The sequence below is a fragment of the Garra rufa genome, chromosome 11, assembly GCF_049309525.1.
Source record: "Garra rufa chromosome 11, GarRuf1.0, whole genome shotgun sequence".
NCBI lineage: Eukaryota > Metazoa > Chordata > Actinopteri > Cypriniformes > Cyprinidae > Garra > Garra rufa.
The window spans coordinates 5829679-5851596 of NC_133371.1; the positions used below are offsets into that span (position 1 = coordinate 5829679).

General features: G+C 34.9%; 3 protein-coding genes across 3 annotated transcripts; all 3 read left to right on the plus strand.

Moving 5' to 3' along the window:
• Positions 1 to 3897: 3897 nt before the first annotated feature.
• Positions 3898 to 9896, plus strand: polr2i (RNA polymerase II subunit I). Its single transcript, XM_073850841.1, has 6 exons — positions 3898 to 4059; positions 4174 to 4228; positions 6078 to 6151; positions 8614 to 8688; positions 8796 to 8847; positions 9399 to 9896. The coding sequence occupies exons 1-6, from the start codon at positions 3998 to 4000 to the stop codon at positions 9459 to 9461; spliced, it is 381 nt and encodes a 126-aa protein (XP_073706942.1). The 5' UTR covers positions 3898 to 3997; the 3' UTR covers positions 9462 to 9896.
• Positions 9897 to 13099: 3203 nt separating this feature from the next.
• On the plus strand, positions 13100 to 15952 carry pglyrp5 (peptidoglycan recognition protein 5). Its single transcript, XM_073851035.1, has 4 exons — positions 13100 to 13142; positions 13221 to 13416; positions 15243 to 15361; positions 15554 to 15952. The coding sequence occupies exons 1-4, from the start codon at positions 13100 to 13102 to the stop codon at positions 15736 to 15738; spliced, it is 543 nt and encodes a 180-aa protein (XP_073707136.1). The 3' UTR covers positions 15739 to 15952.
• Positions 15953 to 19494: 3542 nt separating this feature from the next.
• Positions 19495 to 20628, plus strand: foxg1c (forkhead box G1c). Its single transcript, XM_073851098.1, has one exon. The coding sequence runs from the start codon at positions 19495 to 19497 to the stop codon at positions 20626 to 20628; it is 1134 nt and encodes a 377-aa protein (XP_073707199.1).
• The last annotated feature ends 1290 nt before the right edge of the window (positions 20629 to 21918 follow it).

Sequence of the window (21918 nt, forward strand, 5' to 3'; positions counted from 1 at the left end):
CAGAGATGGCAAACACATATTTCACTCAAGTAGACTTACAGATACTTTTTTAAAAGACTGAAAGTTGAAGTACTGACTATGCTGTTTTACTCAAGTTAAAGTAAAGAAGTAGGAATATGTACTTAAGTAAGGAATTAAAATGTATGCTTTATAAATAGCATAACTGAGGTGAGTTATGTTTGATTAACAATGCAATGTTAATCACTGTAGAATAATATAAAAAAATATAACTTCTGCCCAATTCTGTGATAAAAAACCATGTCAGATCACAAAAGGGACGTCATTAATTTAACACACATTGGAAAACTTGATTGCACACATGCTACTGTGGTAAATGTATTTATTACACACACCAATTTTTTTACTTCCTCTGTTTCATCCATAATGTTAGCCATTTTTCTCGCTGCCATCTCTGATCATTAGTCATTTATGTAATTTATCATTTGATTATATATAAATGATTTTTCTATTTCTTATTTCCCTTGCTTATGCGTTTTCATTGTTGTTTAATCTTCTGATTGTGAGCATTCATTAACTGTTTTGTCTTCATGAGTAAGAGATAAGGCAATGTTTATGGAGATTCAAAGTTTATGAGATGTTCTGAAGCAGTTTGAAACACATGCAACTTATTATTCAATAAACTCTGCTCCTTTTTATCATCATCGTCTTCCGCTTCTGTTCTTCTCTGGCTTTACTCTGTCAACATCTTGGCTGACAGAAGACTGCTAATACAGTTTTGGGTACCAGACAAGACTTGATGTTTATGAGGTTTGGGTATCAGCGATTCTGCTGACTAGTTTAATACACCAAATGTAGGCTTTATAATAATGTGAACTGGTGAGGCCTGTTCCGAATGGAACCCTTCTTGGAAAACCTCTGACCACTGTAGTGTAACTCCGGTTCAGATTGTTACTGAACCTCTAATAGCCTTGGCCATCTTTGTGGAGAGCAACAATTCTAATTATCAAATCCTCAGAGAGTTCTTTGCTCATGAGATGCAATGTTGAACATCCAGTGGTCAGTATGAGAGAATTGAACTTAAAACACCTCATTTTAACTGCTCTAATACAAGATACATAACTTTGTATGGTCCTGTCAAGCAGACAAAAGCATAAACATGATGAATAGGACATGTGGCTTTGCGTGGTTAAACAACATTCTGCTGTTTATCACTTTTGTTGCCAGCTATTTTGACAATAATGGCTGTAGAGTTATTTTCAGAGGACAGTACATCTATACTGCTATACAAGCTGCACATTGACTACTCTAAAATATATACAAGTTTCATTTCTATAGTATTGTCCCTTGAGAAGATATACTAAAATGGTTGCTGAAAAGTGAGGGGTGTACTCACTTTTGTGAGATACTGTATGTGGAGAGCAGACTAGATGTGCTTTCTGGTAAATTTGGTTTTGTCTCCACTCTATGGCCAAGAATGATTCTGCACTGTGTCGCGTTCATTTCTATTGATTTACAATCTGATTGATTTTACTTCTGCCTCTGTACTAGTACACTGAACAAAATTATCAATTGAATTTACTTTTTTTAAGGTAAGTGGTTGCAATCAATTTAATTTGCATTTAAGTAACAAAAATGGTTTATTTAAATGTAGCTAAAATAAATTGATTGCAACCACTTACCAATGAATTTTTTTTTTTTTAGTGTACATCACAAAATAATGTGCATCCAAAACTGAAATCTGACAGCATAGTGTCAAATTTCTCTTGTCTGGATCCCATTAAGGAATGTCTGTTTGTATGGCTCCAAATGTTGCAGAATAGTGGGACAAAATAAATAGATTGTGAAATTAACAAGCCAACAAATACCAACATTAAAAAATACCAAAACGATAATTACATTTTTTTAACCCAGTATAGAGCTACACTTTTTTCTCAACTTTTTCTAAGACATGATTTCAGTATTTATTGTTCTTAATTTAACTGTATTGAAATGTGTTTATATTTTATTGCATTAAAATTTTAAGTCTTTTAAATCTTTAAATCTGAACATGTTATTCCACACAATTCTGCAAAAACTGAATAAACTTGAAACTGTGTTTACTACAAAGGTTTCTATAAAAAGTAGTCAGAATTAAATCCATGTGTTTTAATTTGCTATAGTCGTTTTTTATAAGGTTTATAATAATTGTTTTCATGTTTTACAGAAATAAAAAAGACATGTTGCCATTTTATTTAGCAAAAATTAAAAAATAACTAAAAAATAGTGTTTAACCCTCATGTTGTGTTCTGGTCATTTTCACCTTTTTCTTTTTCTTTCTTTTTTTTTTTTTAAGTTAGTATTATCACATTGGACTAAAACTTTTTGGATATTTTTTCCCAACCTTGTTGTTACAAAGAAATACAAAAAAAGGGTAATCCCTAACTTTTGAAATGTTGTGTATATAATGTATAAATAAATAAACTGTCCTAATTGAAAAAAAGTTGATAAGAGACTACACAATAAGTTTCTTCATTGAAAAAGAAAAAAAAATCATACAAAGATACAAAACCTGTAGGCTACTAAATGAAAGAAAAGAATAAAAAACAATCCAATATTTGGTGATGTTGTGCAATTTTCAACACAGCACAGGGGTTACGCCACCTTTAGTGATGTCAATAAAATAATAGCAATATTTATAAATAATATAAATAATTTTAACATAAAAACATTACACACCATCTCTTTCTGTGGAAAATCAGTGTTTTTTTTATTTTTATTAATGCTTGAACAGATAGTACAAGGGATCCCTTGAATCCATAAAATAATGACCAATAATTATAAATTAAACATTAATGACAAACACAAACATATACAGATAAATAATAAATTAAACATTGCTACAAAAAAGAGAGATTAAAAAACACCAGAATGTCAATGACATTACAATGATATTATAAAGATATTCCAACAAACGCATATAAGGAAATCATCTAAATAGATGGATATTTCTTTAGAAGCGATGTCAGTTCAGTTTTAAAAAGGGGATAAGATGGGGAACTATTTGCAAATTTTTGTTTGTGAATGAAATATTCACCATATAAGATAATTAAGCAATAAGGTACGAGAGGCCGTGCTGTATCGTGAATAAATCCTCAAGTACCTTATTGCTTTTATAAAACGGTTACCACACAATAAAAATATTAAAATCAAAAATATATATTAATTTATATATATTAAGTTGTATGTTTTCATAAAGTAAAATCATTAACTGCCTTCCGCTGTAAAAAGTAGTCCCTAACTGCTGCAGCTGTGTTTACGTTGCTAAGGGTGGTTGCTAAGGGGGTTCAATGATACACAAAACCGTTGAGTGAAGCGGTCATAGCAGTGCCGTATCATGCAGAGCCATATAAAAAGATATATATATATATCTTTTTATATGGCTCTGGTATCATGAATACGACACAGCTGCTGACCAATCAGAATTGAGGAATGGAACTAACCGTTTTATAAAAATAATAATAATAGCATGTTCCAGGGGTTTATTTTTTTTTAGAATTTTTATAATAAAAAAGAGTGTTCAACATCAGAATCAAATATATGAGAACCTAGGACAATAAAAAAAAAAAAAGTCTCCTCTGCTTGTTTGCAAAAAGAACATGAGCTGGCCATGTCCAAATATTTAGAAACATTAGAATTAACAGGCTATGTTTTATGTAAAATTTTAAAATGTGTTTCCTTTGCCTCATTAGAAGTAAAACATTTCCCAGGTAAAAACCAGTCTATATCATTAACCAAGGACCTCCAGTAGAACTTTCCTCTTGAAGAAATGTTCTTTATGAATTGAAAAAATTGCCCAATAGCGTTTTGTCCTCCGCCACGCAGAGGCGCTGTGACGAATCAGTGCAGCGCTAAGCGGAGGTCACGCATGCGCACTAACTACTGTTTCTAGACGTTTCGAAATTCAACGCAGAGGAAGAGCACTGTTATCCTTTTCCCCTCACTCTTATTATTATTATCATATCTAAAGCCTTTAAAATAGAGTTGTGGTATCTTTATAATGGAGCTGGAAGGTGGCAACTACGAGCCTGGTTTTGTGGGCATCAGGTTTTGTCAAGAGTGGTGAGTTTAGACGAGTTGTTTGTTTCTCAAACTAATATCTCTGATCCGAACTGTATGTGTTTGTTTTGATGGCATGAACCGGTTTTATATGAATCTCTTTCTTTCTTTTCACAGTAATAACATGTTGTATCCTAAAGAGGATAAAGAAAACCGCATCCTGCTATACGCTGTAAGTTTTTTGTTGTCAAATCTGTGCATGAATTGTTCTTTTAGTCCATATTAGAGCGTTTACATTACATTTACAGTGCCTTGCAAAAGTAGTCATACCCCTTCATTTTTTTTCACATTTATTTTTGTTGCAGCATTATGTTAAACTGCTTTAAATTAGTTTTTCCCCACATCAATTTACACTCCATACACCGTAATAATGACAAAGCAAAAACCAGATTTGCAAATGTTACAGATTTATTAAAAATAAAACACTGAAATAAGTAGATTGCATAAGTATTCATACCCTTAACTCAGTACATAGTTGAAGCTTCTTTACAGCCTCAAGTCTTTTTGGGTCTGATCTGACAAGCTTCACATCTGCATTTGGCAATTATCTGCCATTCTTTGCCTCACCTTTTCACCTCTCAAGCTCTGTCAGACATTTTCTAGAGTCCTAGTTGTTCCAGTCGTCTTCCATTATGGAGAATGCTTCTGTCAACCTTCAATGCAGCAGATTTGTTTCTGAACTCTTCTCTAGATCATCGCCTTAACACAAGTCTGTCACTGAGCTCTACAGGCAGTTATCTTGGTTTTTGCTCTGATATGCATTTTCAGCTGTTAGACCTTTTCTGAGAGGTGTGTGCCTTTCTAAATCAGATTCATTCAAATGAATTTGCCACAGTTTACCTCCACTTCAAATGTAGGAACATCTAGAAGCAATATGAATGCTCCTGAGCTAAATTTCCAGTGTCCCGGAAAAGGGTATAAATACTTATGCAACGGGATTATTTCTAATAAATTTGCAAAGTTGTTACAAACCTGTTTTGTGCTTTGTCATTATGGTGTAGGAGATGTAGATTGATGTGGAAAAAAGTAATTTAAAGCAGTTTAACAAAACAAAATGTGAAAAAATGAAGGGGTATGAATACTTTTGCAAGGCACTGTACATTTAGATATCTAGCAGACGGTTTTATCCAAAGCCACTTACAAAAAAGGACAAAGGAAGCAATCAAAAACAACAAAAGAGCAATAACATGCAAGTCTCATTTAGAATAACGCAGTACACGTATGTTTTTTTTTATTATATATTAAATAAAAAGAAAATACATAGAATAAAAAACAAAACAAAAAGCAAGCTAGTGTTAGATGCCTAAAAATAGATAGAAGCTAGTGATAGTTTTTTTTTAAAGAAAATAAGCAGTAAGTAAATTAATAGATAGAATACAACACTGCAAAAAAATGCTTTTCTTACTTAGATTTTTTGTCTTGTTTCCAGCCAAAATATCTAACAATTCTTAAATCAAGAAGGATTTTCTAGACGAGTAAAAATTATTTTCTATTTTTCATTACAAACATGTCAAAATGAAGTGAGACCTGTCAGTGGGTTAAGAAAATTAATCTTATTTCAAACAGAAAACAAGATTATTTTTCTTACCCCATTGGCAGATTATTTAACTTGTTTCAAGCAAAAACGCACTTAATTTTGACTTTTTACTGAAAACAAGAAAATAATTTTTACTTCTACAAAATCAGTGAACAAGAACAGAGAATCTAGTGTTAGTTAGTTGTTTTTTTAGTAAGTAAATTAATAGAGAATAAGTCTAAAAGGGCAATTTTTTTTTGAAGAATAGAGTTAAAGCAATAAATGAGTATTTTGTGCATGTCTATGTGTTGATTCATGATTACAGTTAGATCTAATTATCAAATGTGATCTAATATGCATATGACTTATGATTACAGTCGATATCCAGAGCATTAACCTTTAAAAAGGCTTAAAAGGGGTTTAACATAGAAGTGTTCTATATAACTTGATTCTTATTAATTGACAGAACAATCCCTCACTTGTTTGTGTTCATGTATGTTTTCAGTGCAGAAACTGTGACTATCAACAAGAAGCCGACAACAGCTGCATCTATGTGAACAAAATCACCCACGAGGTTGAGTGAGTGTCTTCCTGTTTTATTTACTGAGAGACAATGCATTGGTTTGAGACAATGCCTATAGAATGACTTTGTTTTGTACTGGAGACTGCCTTTTAGGTCACTCTAAATGTATGTTAGCACTGTTTAAAAGGGCATGGTGAATGCTGGATAAATAGGTCTGGGTCCATCTGATTCTGATTCACAAGCTCTTCTTCGTTTGATATTGATTCGATTGGAATTTGGATATATCAGGGACAATACATCAATATTTCTGAAAGACAACAATCTCAACCAATGCTGTAAACTAAACAGAGAGCCCTGTCAGTAACATTTACTATATTATTAAAGTTTTAAATAGCAATAGACCCATTTAGAGTAGATGTCACTTTCAGCTGCGTGCACATAGTGGTTGCAGAAAAACACTGGTAACAAGTGGAGGTAAATGGGTAAAATCCATGGAATAAGAAAAAAAAATACGTTTTTGAGCTTTTTAATGTCAAAATCAGTTTAAAACGTTTAAATAATAATTGTAGTGTTTTTTCGACAATTAAGTGGTTAATCTTGTTGTAATATTTTTTTTTATCATATATATTGTTTTATTTTGTTTACTGTGTGTACACTGTACAGTATGATATGATGCTAGTAGATAAAATCGCAGCCTTATGCGGTTTAGAAATCGCGATATTTTTTTTTGTGATTGCGATTAATTGCACAGCCCTACTCCCTATTAGTCTAAACTCTAAACCAGGGGTGCCCAATCCTGTTCCTGGAAATCTACTATCCTGCAAAGTTCAGCTCCAACCTTGATTAAACACACCTGAACCAGCTAATTAATCTCTTAGGTAGCACTTGATAATTACAGACAGCTGTGTTGGAGCAGGGCTGGAACTAAAGTCTGCAGGTAGGTAGATCTCCAGGAACAGGAGTGGGCACCCCTGTCCTAAACCATCAGTTGCAGGCTCAAGTGTCTCACGCTCAGATTTGATCAAAATTTTGGGGTATTTCGGATTTTTTGAGAACTAGTAGGTTTTTCGCCCAATCGGAACCAAACCAGTGCCGAAAGTTTCTCTGTAGAGCGAATATCAATAATTATTTTTTAAAAAGTCTAACTTTGGACTTTCCACCAGAAAGGGATTCCAAAGGGGTGGGGGCTCTCTTAGTAAAATGCCTGTAACTCCAGAACAAAATAAGATATCTTCAACAAACTCAGAACAGGTATGTAAGAAATCAGTCTGGGGACGCAGGACAAAAATCACGAAGCTTGGCCACTTGGTGGTGCTATAAAATTTAAAAATGGCTATACCTGCGCAACCATTTGTCCTATCAGCATGCAAATCGCTGTGTACGGTCTTGGTCCAAAGTGCCAAAAGTGTCTATAAGGACATTTGCATATCCCCAAAAAAACGACGTCCGCCATTGGCCGATGAAATTTGAGCACCTTTTAGACAAGGTTAACTGAGGCCGATTGGAGCGAAACTCGTTGGGCCTGTTTGACTCATGGCCCCAAAGGTCTGTGAGAAATTTGAAAGAAATCAGCCACTGGGGTGCGATACCGCGTTTTTTTTTTTTTTTTTTTAATGCCGTAAACAATTGTGCATTGCTGTGTTTTTTGTGCATACACATAATATTCATATCATATAATAGAACTCCTCATTCAAGACAACTTTGCCTCTTTATCACTGCTGTCAATCGAATAGATTGTTAAATGATTGAGAAGATTAGATTACAAAAACTACTTTTGCAAACTAGTCCTGGGTTTTTCAGTCAGTCTGGAAAAAAACAGTGCTGTGCAATTGTGTGGACTCGCTAGGTCAATAATTATATAGAAAATGTTTAAATTTGCCCTTTGGGAAGATATAATGGGGTAATTTAGAAAATAGGCCTGTCTGAATTTTCCCTTAAATCCTATAAAGCCTAAAGGAAAACTCAATACTTCACAAAACCTGCTGAGCACATGCGACAGGTGATTCTAAACAAGCACACAAAGTTTTAAGGAGATCCAACCACAGCTGGCGCTATAACAGTCAAAAATGTTACAAAACATCCTATTTCCATGGTAAATTACCTGTGTTTTGCAAAAAAAAGGCTTGCTACATGTTTTTTTTTTCATACATGCTTAAATGCCTTAAAGCGCTTGAACCCCGTTAATCGCTGCTTGTAGATATATTTCATTGTTGAATTCTGAAAATTTAAACAGAGACGGACAGCTTTTTAATAACAGATTTATTAAAACATACAATAAAGACATAAATGACAGGTTAATTAAATGTGTAATGATTATGTAATGTAGTGCATAGATTTAGTAAACTGCTACTTTCTAGAGATTTTTCAATGTAACGTTACGTCACGCTGTTTACAAATTGTTTATTAATATCTTTCAAAACACAAATGTTCTACCTACCAAAACAGGATTATTCTATGATGTTTATTGGTTAAAGAGATTTTTCTAAACACCACTAACCTCAACCCTCTTCTCTGCCAGTGAACTCACTCAGATCATTGCAGACGTGGCTCAAGATCCAACACTGCCTCGGACGGAGGACCACCCTTGCCCAAAGTGAGTGATAAACATGTTTCTTGATGTAGATATATACTAATAATGGTATTATTGTAATTCCCAGAATTCTCATAATGGCCCGTTTTATGATGAATGTGTGGTTTTAGGTGTGGACACAAGGAGGCGGTGTTCTTCCAGTCTCACAGCATGAAGGCTGAGGTAATGACACACACACACACACTGCAAAAAATGCTTTTCTTAGATTTTTGGTCTTGTTTCCAGCCAAAATATCAAAAAATTCTTAAATCAAGAAGGATTTTCTAGACGAGTAAAAATTGTCTTGTTTTTAGAAAAACAAGTCAAACTTAAGTGCGTTTTTGCTTGAAACAAACTAAATAATCTACCAGTGGGGTAAGAAAAATAATCTTGTTTTCTGTTTGAAATAAGATTTTTTTTTCTTACCCCCATTGGCTTGTTCTAAGCAAAAACTCACTTAATGTTGACTTGGTTTTTTTTTTTTTTTTTTGAAAGCAAGAAAATCATTTTTACTTGTCTAGAAAATCCTTCTTGATTTAAGAATTTTTTTATATTTTGGCTGAAAACAAGACCAAATATCTAAGTAAGAAAAGCATTTGTCTTGATAACTGCACTAAAAATGTATTTTAAACCGTTTTCACTCAGAAATTGCTGGTAAACACACTTTTTTAATTACAGCAATATCATAAATGCTGTCTAGCATAAACTTGGAACTTTTGATTTTCTGAATGCAGGATGCCATGAGGCTTTACTACGTCTGCACTGCCCCACACTGCGGCCACAGATGGACAGAATGAGGAGGCGTTCTGAGGTCCTGCGTCACTGTTCCATTCCCGAACATTATTTCTCAGTTTAGGAGACGTCTATTCTGGAGTGGATGTATCTTGTCAGTGACCCATCTGTTGGTCACTGATGCATTTGGTGTTTATTTTAGTTGTGAATTTTAGTGTGAGATTCATGCACAAACACCAGCGACTCGTCCTTTGACCTGAAGTGTTTATAGTTCTTCATTTTAATTCTACACAAGTGTATTTTTTTGAAGGTTTGTAATAAAAGATTACAAAAAGTATGAGTTTTCATTTTGATAGTTTTGAGGATTCTGGATGCATTTTTTTATTTCATGGTGGCTTGGAGTACAGGGAACGCAAGCATTTCTCTATGCACCTGCCACCTTCACTAACCAATGAGAAGAACTTATAAACTGCCTATTGTAATAAAAAGAGAAGAGTTAAGAGCTGTCCGGTTTTCCTTTAAAATAAATGCTTGATGGTTCAACGTTTGGAAAGGAGGATCACAGAACCAGTATTAAGCAGCCCAGGTATATTTGTAGCAATAGCCAAAAATACATTGTATGGGTTATCCATTTTTCTTTTATGCCAAAAAACAGTAGGATAAAGCATAGGATAAAAAATTTACAGATAATTTCCTCAACACTTTGTCATCCAAGATGTTCATGTCTTTCTTTCTTCAGTTGAAAAGAAATTATGTTTCTAGAGAAAAACATTTCAGGTATTATCTCCATATAGTGGACTTCAATGGTGCCCCTAAGTTTGAACTTCCAAAACGCAGTTTAAATGCGGCTTTAACGGGTTCTAAACGATCCCAGCCGAGGAAGAAGGGTCTTATCTAGTGAAACGATCTCTCATTTTTTGAAACAAATTGACAATTTATATACTTTTTAAATTCAAATGCTCGTCTTGTCTCTTCTCTGCGATGCGCTTGCGTACTCTGTGTGATCTGGGTCAATACAGGTACAATGCATGTCGAAAAACTCCCATCTCGTTCTTTTCTTCCCCAACTTCAAAATCATCCTACATCGCTGTTTTACCTTTTTGTTTTTTTATAAATGGCGTTTGATCTTTGCGTGTTCACTTATCTGTGTTGGTATTTCTGCAGCAATGTAGGATGATTTTGATTTTGATGTTGGGGAAGAAAACAAGATGTTTTTCGATATATACAATCTTGAGCCGGAGTTCACATAGACATAGACAAGACAAGCGTTTGAGGTTAAAAAGTATACAAATTGTCAGTTTGTTTCAAAAATAACTGATCGTTTCACTAGATAAGACCCTTCTTCCTCGGCTGGGATCGTTTAGAGCCCTTTGAAGCTGCATTTAAACTGCATTTTGGAAGTTCAAACTCAGGGGCACCATTGAAGTCCATTATATGGAGAGAAAAAAACAATTTCTTATCGACTGAAAAAAGAAAGATGAACATCTTGGATGCGTTAATTATCTGTAAATTTTTGTTCTGGAAGTGAACTACCTCTTTAAGGAAAGATCATGTTCCATGAAATTTCCTACTGTTAATGTATCAAAAACTTAATTTTTGATTAGTAATATGCATTGCACCCTCAGATTCCAGATTTTCAAATAGTAGTATCTCATCCAAATATTGTCCTATCCTAACAAATCATACATCAATGGAGCTTATTTATTCAGCCTTCAGATGATGCATACATCTCCCTTAACACCCGTAAGACTGGTTTTGTGGTCCAGGGTCACATATTGGTATTGCACTTTTAAAGTTGTACTGGGAAATATATTTTAAATATATTTTAAATAAACATTTTTTTAAACATTTTTAAACATTTTAAATAATCTTTTTTATTATTTCACAGTGTATATTACAGCTAATTTATAATCACAATATGTTTGACTATATTGTGTAGCTGTACAAACCTGTAGCTCTTAAACAAAAAAATCTCAACTGGAGTTTTTATCAGAAAAATCGCATTATTATTTTATTTTTTTCAGTTGTGTATGGAGAGTACAAAGTGAAAAACCCGGAATGGAGCTGGGGTAGAGTGATTACGGAACGCTTTGACACACAAACCTTGAACGCGGTGTTTCCGACTCCTGGAAAGTTTGTAAAACGTACTTTTCAACGTCAGGTGAAATGTTTGCTAAACCTCAGATTCTCTGTATTAATTTTGCATAAAGCAATTTCACACTGTTGATGATGCTGTTGCATTGCCACTACCAGCGTGTCTGCCTGAATCAAAGTACAAATAAGGTCTCACTACCAAGAGAATAATTATTATGCTAGATAAGACCCTTCTTCCTCAGCTGGGATCGTTTAGAGTCATTTGAAGCTGCATTTAAACTGCATTTTGGAAGTTCAAACTTGGGGGCACCATTGAAGTCCATTATATGGAGAGAAATCCTGAAATGTTTTCCTCAAGAAACATAATTTCTTATCGACTGAAGAAAGAAATAGATGAACATCTTGAATGACAATGGGATGAGTAAATAATCTGTAATTTTTTGTTTTAGAAGTGAACTACTCCTTTAAGTAAAGATAATGTTCCATGAAGATATAAATTTCCTACTGTAAATATATCGAAACTTAATTTTTGATTAGTAATATGCATTGCTAAGAATTTCATTTGGACAACTTTAAAGGCAGTTTTCTCAATATTTAGATTTTTTTTTGCACCCACAGATTGCAGATTTTCAAACAGTTGTATCTCAGCCAAATATTGTCCTATCCTAACAAACCATACATCAACGGGAAGTTTATTCATTCAGCCTTCAGATGATGCATAGCCTACATCTCCCTTAACACCCGTAAGACTGGTTTTGTGGCCCAGCGTCACATATTGGTATTGCACTTTTAAAGTTGTACTGTAAAATATATTATAATAACATTTTAAATAATCTTTTTTATTATTATTTCACAGCTAATTTGTAATCACAAAATGTTTGACTATATTGTGTAGCTGTACAAACCTGTATAGCTCTTAAACAAAAAAATCTCAACTGGAGTTTTTATCAGAAAAATCGCATTAAAAATATTTTTTTCTCAGTTGTGTATGGAGAGTACAAAGTAAAAACCCGGAATGGAGCTGGCGCAGAGTGATTACGGAACGCTTTGACACACAAACCTTGAACGCGGTGTTTCCGACTCCTCCTGGAAAGTGTGTAAAACTTTTCAACCACAGGTGAAATGTTTACTAAACCTGATTCTCTGTATTAATATCTTGTTGCATAAAGCAATTTCACACTGTTGATGATGCTGTTGCATTGCCACTACCAGCGTGTCTGCCTGAATCAAAGTAGGCTACAAATGAATTACTCTAGTATTAATCAAGGTTTGATTTTTCCAACTGTACTTAGAGAAGTAGTTGTGCAATTGCACAAAGCATTCATGCAAGTGACTGCCTCTTTTTATGTTATGCAATTCTGCCAAGCTGTCACTTCTGTTATTTTTGCAATGATAAAATATCGCCTATTCACATTGGCATTTCCATTGTTCGCTATGAAAAACCCGTGCAGTGAGATTTCTTCATCTGCCTGGAGGACTACCTGAATCTGCACGAGACAGGAAAGTACGCGGAAGCTCAACATGTTTGTCCCTCCCAGTCATTCACGGCTATTAAACCCGACAGTTTGCAAGTCATGCACATTTACCGGGTTTGATAGAAATGAACGGTATGGACGGATACGCACCTGGAGAAACCGTGGATGTGAATGCAGGTGAGAGCAAGCGTCCACAAGCGATCGTGTGCATAGTCTGTCGTTGCATGTTTATCTGATCGCACTGTTGTTTCGCAGTGGCTGTAGTGTGTCGACGTGGTTGGAACGCCGTGGAACCTCGGGTCAGGACCGAGATGAAGAGTCCCGCGCAGACGGTGATCGTTCACCACACAGCGCTCCGGTACTGCGCGCACCCGCGAGATAGCGCCTCTCAGCTCGCGCACATCCAACACATGCACATGCAAGAGAGGGGCTTCGACGATATCGGTTACAAGTAAGATAATAAAACGATACATTTAATATCTGACTAGTCTTTATATCACAGTGCAATTAAGATCTTACATATACAAATGCATATAGTATGTCATTATGTTGCGAAAATGCTTGTAGATCAACTTTGGATGTAAAAGTAATTCAGCGCTATTGTTTGGGTAATATTTGTATGAATCTAAAATGAGACTAAAATACTATGAATATTTCTGAATTAAAATTCTTAATGGTGTAACTATAAAAGAAAAATGTTTACATAAGTAGCCTGGCATAACGTAATTATGTTTATTATTATTATTATACACAAATAAGAGCAAAACAGGAAGTCATTTTGGTGTCATGTGACACATACACAAACAAAAACACACAGGCAAGTTCCCTGCGGATTATTAAGAATGTCTCAATGTGTTCTTCTTTAAAATAATAATAACCAGTGCTGGGTGTAGCACATTATTATAATGCAATATTACTTTTTCCAAGTAACTAGTGAAGTAACGCGTTACTTTTTAATTGACAAGAAAATATCTGAGTTACTTTTTCCAATAAGTACTAAGTTACATTTTCCAAACATTTATTGATTAAAAGCTCTCCTGTCCCCATGTTGAGAGAAATTGTGAGTAAGATGTTACTTTAGTTCTAGAATAAATGTGAACATGCGTTAATTCATCTCACTCACTAAAAAACAAATACAGTATTCTTCAAAATGAATAAAAACATTGAAATTCAATGCAAACCTGCAATAATTAAATATGTTAAATAATTCAAATATCCTATATGTAATCCCAATAACTAATAAGCAAAAATTACTCAGGATAATCTAACATTTGTTTTCCTTTTTTTATTGCTGAAGAGTTGACATTTTTGTACAGACGTCAATTTACTTTTCTCTAAGCCTGAGGCTTTTGGTGTGAAAATGCTTTTACATTTGACAAAAATAGAACTTTTTATATTAAAAACAAACAAGTCCTGCCCAGATTTAAAAAGTAACGCAAAAGTAACTTAACGGATTACTTTCCATAAAAGGTAACTAAGTAACGTAATTACTTACTTTTTTAGGGAGTAACTCAATATTGTAATGCATTACTTTCAAAGGTCCACTGAAGTGCCTTGAAACACGCAGCGTTATTCTATGTGGTGACGTACTTTTAACTGAAACAAAAACATATCGCCCAGCCCCGCCCACTTATTTTGAATAGCCAATAGCGTTCCATTAATATCTGTTCGGGCCAGAGCCGTTGAGCTCGTAAAGCCGCATTTGTAGCTTATGACAGCCACAGACTAATAAATTACCCCACAGATTCAATATGAAACTCTTGCTAAAATAAAATAGTGATCATAATCATGCTGAGGCTGTGTAGTTTAATACATGCCGATCGCACATATGATCTGCTCCGTGTTTTTGCGTCTCTGTGTAGGGGGCGGGACACTACGGACTCTAGAGAGCATTTGATTGGACAGAACGTTTGATGAGAAACTGAAGCGCACGGTGATATCATCAAAATCGTTGATTCATATTGGCGGAAGTGACGAGACTGTAAGTTTTGAATGCCCATATCTTGTAAACGCGAATTTTGTCGTTGTTTTGAAGCACACTAGCTTATAGATAATCTTAAGGCTAATATATTCACACTAAAAGCCAAAAAAACTTTCATTTTGATTTCAGGGGGACTTTAAAAGTAACTTTCCCCAACACTGATAATAATAATAATAATAATAATAATCACACAATATTTTTATATTTTATCTCAAAAAGTCATGTTTAAATTCTGCTGACAAATCAGGACTGACTCTATACATTACTCATCCATCCACTCATCTGTCTTTCCTCAGCTTTCTGATCTCTGGAGATGGGATGGTGTATGAAGGGCGAGGATGGGGGGTCGTAGGGGCCCATGCAAAAGAACACAACTTCAATTCTGTTGGCGTCGCATTCATGGGCAACTTCAGTGGTGAGAATACGACTGATTTTAGAATGAATGCAATTTGTGGTGTTATTATTTGCAATTGCAATTATTGCAATAATGCAATTATTTAATGTTCTGTTAAGATGTTTAGTGAGTTTGTAAAGGAAAATAGACATCGTGTAATAATGAATTCCAAATGTTCAACATGTGCTAAAGAACATTTCTGTTTGTGTGTAGATGAACTGCCCAGTTCTGCATCACTGTCTGCTCTGCTGAGACTGCTGCACATTGGAGTGCTTCACGGTCATGTGCGGCCCAGTTTCGTTCTTGTGGGACACAGAGATGTGGCAAAAACTGAGTGTCCAGGGGAACATTTATACACTCTACTACCAAAACTAAGAGACCAATTACAAAACCATTGACCCATTGACCTCTTTTCTATGCATAAGTTGCATTAAATCCTTGCTTGTGTGTGTAGCAATGTGTGAATGTGAAAATGATACTGTGTTACATTTTGCAGTTGTGAGTGCCTTGAAAAAATCCCTTGTCGAAATATCCTAAAGGAATACTAATGGATTGATTTTTATTAAAATTTGGAACCAGTCCTGAAGGGCATAATTAAAAGTGCACTCAAAGGAAAAACTGAAAAACTGAAAATTCAGGTTATATAGTAAAAATCTTGTTTGATACCTTCAGGGTTGGATACAAATTATAACAGAAATTACATTAGCAACTCTATATGATTTTTGGATGAGGGATATTTTACAGATGATTCATTTAAAGACTAGCCTTGAAATCTACAAAATCTCAATTAAGTTATGTTTGTCATTTCTCTGTACCAAAAACCTAGTTCAGATGGACTGAACAGTTACGTGCAATAAATTAATACTCGGGTGTTAAAATATCCTAGAAAACGAAAGGATTTGCAATTGTGTTTTTTTATTTATTTTTGAGCTCTTTTTGTCCATCTGACATGTGTATTTAATGTTTTGCATAAATGCCTTTTTAGGAGGCAGTCAATGATCGTCCTTGTGTCTGTGTTTCTAGCATTAAACTCGTATTTACTGTCATTGTTTCTCTACTCGTATTTCCTCTTTCACTTAATGTACACTTATTATTATTCAGTAATAACTTCATCTGCTAGTCTGTTTATTTTTTGCACTTTTACTGTTGTACTTTATTCATTTTGCAATTGCCTTTGTGCTATGTTCATACCCTCAACTACACTCTTAAAAATAAAGGTGCTTTAAAAGGTAAATTCATTTAAAGGTTCTTTAAAGAATCATCTATTTCATACCTTTTTAGAATCTGAAGAACCTTCTTTCGCCACAAAGAACCTTTTGTGAAACAGAAAGGTTCTACAGATGTTGAAGGTTCTTTATAGAACCATTTAGACAAGAAAGGTTCTTCTATGGCATCGTGAAGCACCTTTATTTTTAAGAGTGTAGTAGCCTAAAAAAATGTTTAAACTGGAAATTAAATCATCACTAAAAGCCATCAGTTAGGGTCAGTTTAACCACTTACAAATGAGCTAAATTTTATGTAAAACTAATTTAAAAGCACATTTTTACAATTTCACATCTTTCTTAATTTAAATTGCAGTTAAGTTCTATGAAAATTGACAACTGGTATTATCTGAATAGGCAGTTTCTCATGTTTAATCTGATATAACATCTGCCTTTATGTATTTAAACGTAAAGCAAAATGTCCCCTGTTGGGGGGACGGTTGCAACATTTCACTTTGTCTATTCAACTGTAAATTGCACGTATATTATCATATGCACACATGTTACAGCAATATGAGTGAGTAGCTGACAGACGTGGCTTTATTGTGTTAAAAGTTTGGCTTTCTAACAAACCATCTCTGAGAAACTAAAGGAAATGCAAAACATGTTGCAACCGTCCCAAATATACTTTTGGAGAAAATAAAAATTAATCCTAAGCATCGAATATCATTCTAGCACCTTTTATATTTATTTTTTCTTTTATATGTATTTTTATTTATTTTTAAAATCTTAATGTCCAGATCCCTGTTTATGTTCCTGCAAAATGAAAACTTTTTTTTTTCCTGTAACAGTGCAACCATATAACAATGATTTAGGTTTTCATTAATAAATATAATTATGCAAATAATTAATTTTTTTTGTGAATAAATACAAAAAAGTGCAAGAATATACTTCTCTTAATTTATTCCAAAACTATAGAGCTAATTACTTGAAAATAGGACATATTGTAAAAGTGCAAGGATGCGCACTCAGGCTTGGGTGAATTTGCCTTTAATTTTATAATTTAATTTTTAATTTGCCTTTAATAGTCAGGATGAATATGAACAGGAATCAATTGAAAGAATGAGCAAAGGAAAGATTTTTATGAGTGTCTGAAAATGGGAAATGCAAATGCTTAAATGTTTTTTTGGGCTAATTTGCCTTTTATTTTCTCCAAAACTATACAGTAAAATGACTTGAACAAGAAGCAATTGAAAGAATGAGCAAACCTATAAGGGAATTTTTCAGAGACTGTTTGTATTAGAAAGCTGTAATTTTAATACAATAAAGCTACATCTGTCCGTTACTGTCCACAAAAGGGGACAGCTGCAACATTCAATAAAATGTAATTAAATCATTCTTAAATATAATTTTGCAATTTCTTTATTTTATTTGTGCACAGGCACAGTCTTTAATAAGGTAAATTGGCTGTAAAAAAAACAACCAAAGAATAGTAAATGAAACAGATTTTTTTTACCTATTCACTTAAAAAAGGAGAGATTCCTAACTATTAAAGGGGTTTATTAGAATTATCACTATAAAATTACAATTACGTAATGTTATGGCAAGCTTTTAAATCAATGTAGTGGTAAGCCATGATAAAATTGGTATATTAGCTTAACAACATTTCATTGATACAAGCTAACTACGCCTATAAGAAGCTCCGAACGCACTGATTAAAATGTTATGTTTTTACAATGCATCACACAAACAACTTAGACACTATGACCAAAAATCTCATCTTTAAAAAAAATCTGACTGATATACTTTTAAACCTCAAATGGTTGTCTTGTCTAGCTCTGCAAGACGAGTTTTTGAAATTAAAAAGTATATAAGTTGTAAATGTTTTTAAAAAATAACCGATTGTTTCGCTAGATAAGACCCTTCTTCTTTGGCTGTGATCTTTAGAGCCCTTTGAAGCTGCATTTTGAAAGTCGGGGGCACCATAGAAGTCCATTACATGGAGAGAAATCCTACAATGTTTGCCTCAAAAAACATCATTTCTTTACGACTGAAGACAGAAAGACATGAACATCTCGGATGACAAGGGGGTGAGTACATTTACTGTACATTTTTGTTCTGAAAGTGAACTACTCCTTTAAGTAACAAGATTTTTAACCTATTCGCTTAAAAAAAAAGAAGAGATAACTAACTTTTTAAGGGGTTCATTATTATTATCATTATAAAATGACAATTATGTAATGTTGTGGCAAGCTTTTAAATCAATGTAGCCGTAAGGGACAGCATGTTGATGATTGCAACAATGTGTAGCTAAAGCACTGATTAAAATGTTATGTTTTTACAATTCGTCGCACAAACAACTTAGACGCTATCTCATCTTTAAAAAAATTACTTTTTACCATGATTATGATTTTTGGTTAAAGGAATGATCGCATGTGGCTGATTTCTTCCCGGAAGTATGAGGGGCCAATAAAACATGTGCAGTATGAATATCATCTCTGTATCTTATTCCTGCTTGAAGAAATAAGGCATGTTGCAACTCTCCCCGATAGGCCACTATTTTTGCCCGATAAGTGCGCGCTCCCTTATGGAGCCTAGGCCATCCTCTAGAGATCAGGGCTCATGTCCATCCTAAGCTGTTTGTTTACTCACATCCCCAAGTGTTGTCGTCTGTCTCAACTCCTTAGCATAACGTCGTTTTGCTTTGCCTCGCTCGTTTCTGACAGGCATTGACTCAGATGAATGTGTAAACAGAAGGGCGGTCTCAGGTGAGAGGCTTGAGTTTCACCGGCTTCCGAAGTGTTATAATTGAGCCTTGGAGTTCATTGATCAGTCAGAGAGATTGGCTGTGCTGGAAACTTATCAGATCTTTGTTTTGTTTTCATCGGACGTCTCTGAAGAATGAGCGGGCACTTGGGTTGAACTTTTAAGTTCTGTTGGACACCTTTAAACATGGAGGAACTAAAAGCCCCCGTGGGTTTTTTTCACAAGTCCTCATTCAGCATCAGCAGCTTGCTGCTCCGGCACGAACGCGCGAGAACGGACACTATCGCCGCGCACGAAGCACCGCGCTCCCGCGCCGCGAAGCCGCCAGCGCGCTCCAATCAGTCAAATGATGGAAAAGACAAGCAGATACGAGAGCGGAACGAATTAGCAAACAGACCAGATAAAAAAGAGGTAGTTGAAGAGGCAAAGTGTGAAGTAGCTGGACAAGAAAAGAAGAGTAAACCTGATAAGCCTCCGTTCAGTTATAACGCGCTTATCATGATGGCCATCCGCCAGAGTCCGGAGCGTCGGCTCACCCTCAACGGCATCTACGAGTTCATCATGGGGAACTTCCCGTACTACCGAGAAAACAGACAAGGCTGGCAAAACTCCATCCGACACAACTTGAGCCTTAACAAGTGCTTCGTTAAAGTGCCGCGCCACTACGATGACCCTGGAAAAGGCAACTACTGGATGCTGGATCCATCCAGTGATGATGTGTTCATCGGCGGAACCACCGGGAAACTCAGGCGCCGGTCCACCGCGGCATCCCGAGCCAAGCTGGGGATGAAGAGAGCCGCGCGGCTGTCCTCCACCTCCACCGCCGCTGGACTAGCGTTCGCGGGGTCGTTTTACTGGCCCGTCCCGCCGTTCGTAACCCTCCAGCATCGCCACCCGAACCCCGCGGGTCACCACAACAACTACGCCTCAGTTCTCTCCCAAAGCTCGCGCCACTTCAGCTCGGTGGCTCCCGCTGCGGAAAGACTTCTTCTCCCATCCGGCCAAGAGGCAACTTATTATGGCATGGGTTGTGAACAGATGACCTCCGCTTCCTCCTTCTCCACATCTGCCTCTGTGCCTCTGCCTCTCTCCGCGCCCTGCTCTTTTAATTTACTCTCCAATCAATCCAGTTACTTTTACTCCCATCAGGTGCCTCACACAGCGGGACTGTCACCCTGGGCGCAGGAGGACGCTTACCTCTCCAAAACGTCTCCTTCTGGACAGTTGTTCCCGGGAAAGCCATCTCCTGCTTCTGATTACATTGGAGGACTATGCACAGACATTCCTAATTACTTTCCGCATTTTAACACAGCTGTTTGATAAAAAGCTTTATATTAGGTGGCCTTAACTACTATGTACTTAGATCAGAGAATAAGTACAATATACTTAATGTGGTCATACTGTATTGCAAAACACTTTTGATTCTATTAAGGGTAAGGGATGGGTCAACTATTTAATAATAAGTCATTACAGAAATTAATTACAGATGTACATAGGTATTTTTAAAAATATAAGTACAATGTAAAAACATGCAGGTACACAATAAGTGCATTGTAGCAAAAGATTAATTTAAATGTAAGTACATACACAGCAAAAAGATTTTTTTGTCTTGTTTCCAGCCAAAATATCTGAACATTCTTAATTAAAGATTTCTATTATTATTTATAAGCCAAAATTAAGCAAGTTTTTTGCTTAGAACAAACAAAATTATCTGCCAATGGGGTAAGAAAAATAATCTTATTTCAAACTGAAAACAGGATTATTTTTCTTACCCCATTGGCAGATTATTTTGCCCGTTTCATACAAAAACTCACTTAATTTTGACTTGTTTTTTTCTGAAAACAAGACAACATTTTTTACTTGTCTAGAAAATCCTTCTTGATTTAAGAATTTTTAGATATTGTGTCTGGAAACAAGACAAAAGTAAGAAAAGCATTTTTTGCAGTGTAGTAGTTAAGGCCACCTAATGTAAAGTGGGACCAAAGCTTTTTTTTAAACAAGTATTTATTATTATTATTATTATTGTTGTTATTATTATTACACTGCAGGTAAAAAAAAAAAACGTAGGTTTTTATGTTTTTGAAGGAAGTCTCTTGCTCTCTAAAATATAGCAAAATAGCAATAGTATTAGGATATGATAAACTGTGTTATGAAATATTATAATTTAATTTAACATTCAGCAAAGCTGAATTTTCAGCATCGTCTTTAGTGTCACATGATCCTTTAGAAATCATTCTAATATGCTGATTTGCTGCTCAATTATTAGCAATTATTATTGGTGCTTAGTTGTTTCTTTTTATTATTAATGTTGAAAACATGTTTTTGCTGCTTATATTTTCGTCTATCCACACACTCTTAAAAATAAAGTTGCTTCAAAAGGTTCTTCACAGCGATGCCAAAGAACCATTTACTCAAAGGTTTAAAGAACCATGTCTGTTTTATCTTTTTTTTTTATAATCTGAAGAAACTTCTTTTGCCACAAAGAACCTTTTGTGAAACAGAAAGGTTCTTCAGATGTTAAACGTTCTTTATGGAACCATTTAGACTAAAAAGGTTCTTCTATGGCATCGTGAAGCATCTTTATTTTTAAGAGTGTACTTGCTGAATAAA

Coding starts and splice junctions, on each gene's coding strand:
- polr2i (XM_073850841.1), top strand. CDS start 3,998: ATGGAGCTGGAAGGTGGCAACTACGAGCCTGGTTTTGTGGGCATCAGG. Junction 8,689..8,795: donor GAGGACCACCCTTGCCCAAA/GTGAGTGATAAA, acceptor GTGTGGTTTTAG/GTGTGGACACAAGGAGGCGG. Junction 8,848..9,398: donor CTCACAGCATGAAGGCTGAG/GTAATGACACAC, acceptor TTCTGAATGCAG/GATGCCATGAGGCTTTACTA.
- pglyrp5 (XM_073851035.1), top strand. CDS start 13,100: ATGGACGGATACGCACCTGGAGAAACCGTGGATGTGAATGCAG. Junction 13,417..15,242: donor TTCGACGATATCGGTTACAA/GTAAGATAATAA, acceptor GTCTTTCCTCAG/CTTTCTGATCTCTGGAGATG. Junction 15,362..15,553: donor ATTCATGGGCAACTTCAGTG/GTGAGAATACGA, acceptor GTTTGTGTGTAG/ATGAACTGCCCAGTTCTGCA.
- foxg1c (XM_073851098.1), top strand. CDS start 19,495: ATGGAGGAACTAAAAGCCCCCGTGGGTTTTTTTCACAAGTCCTCATTC.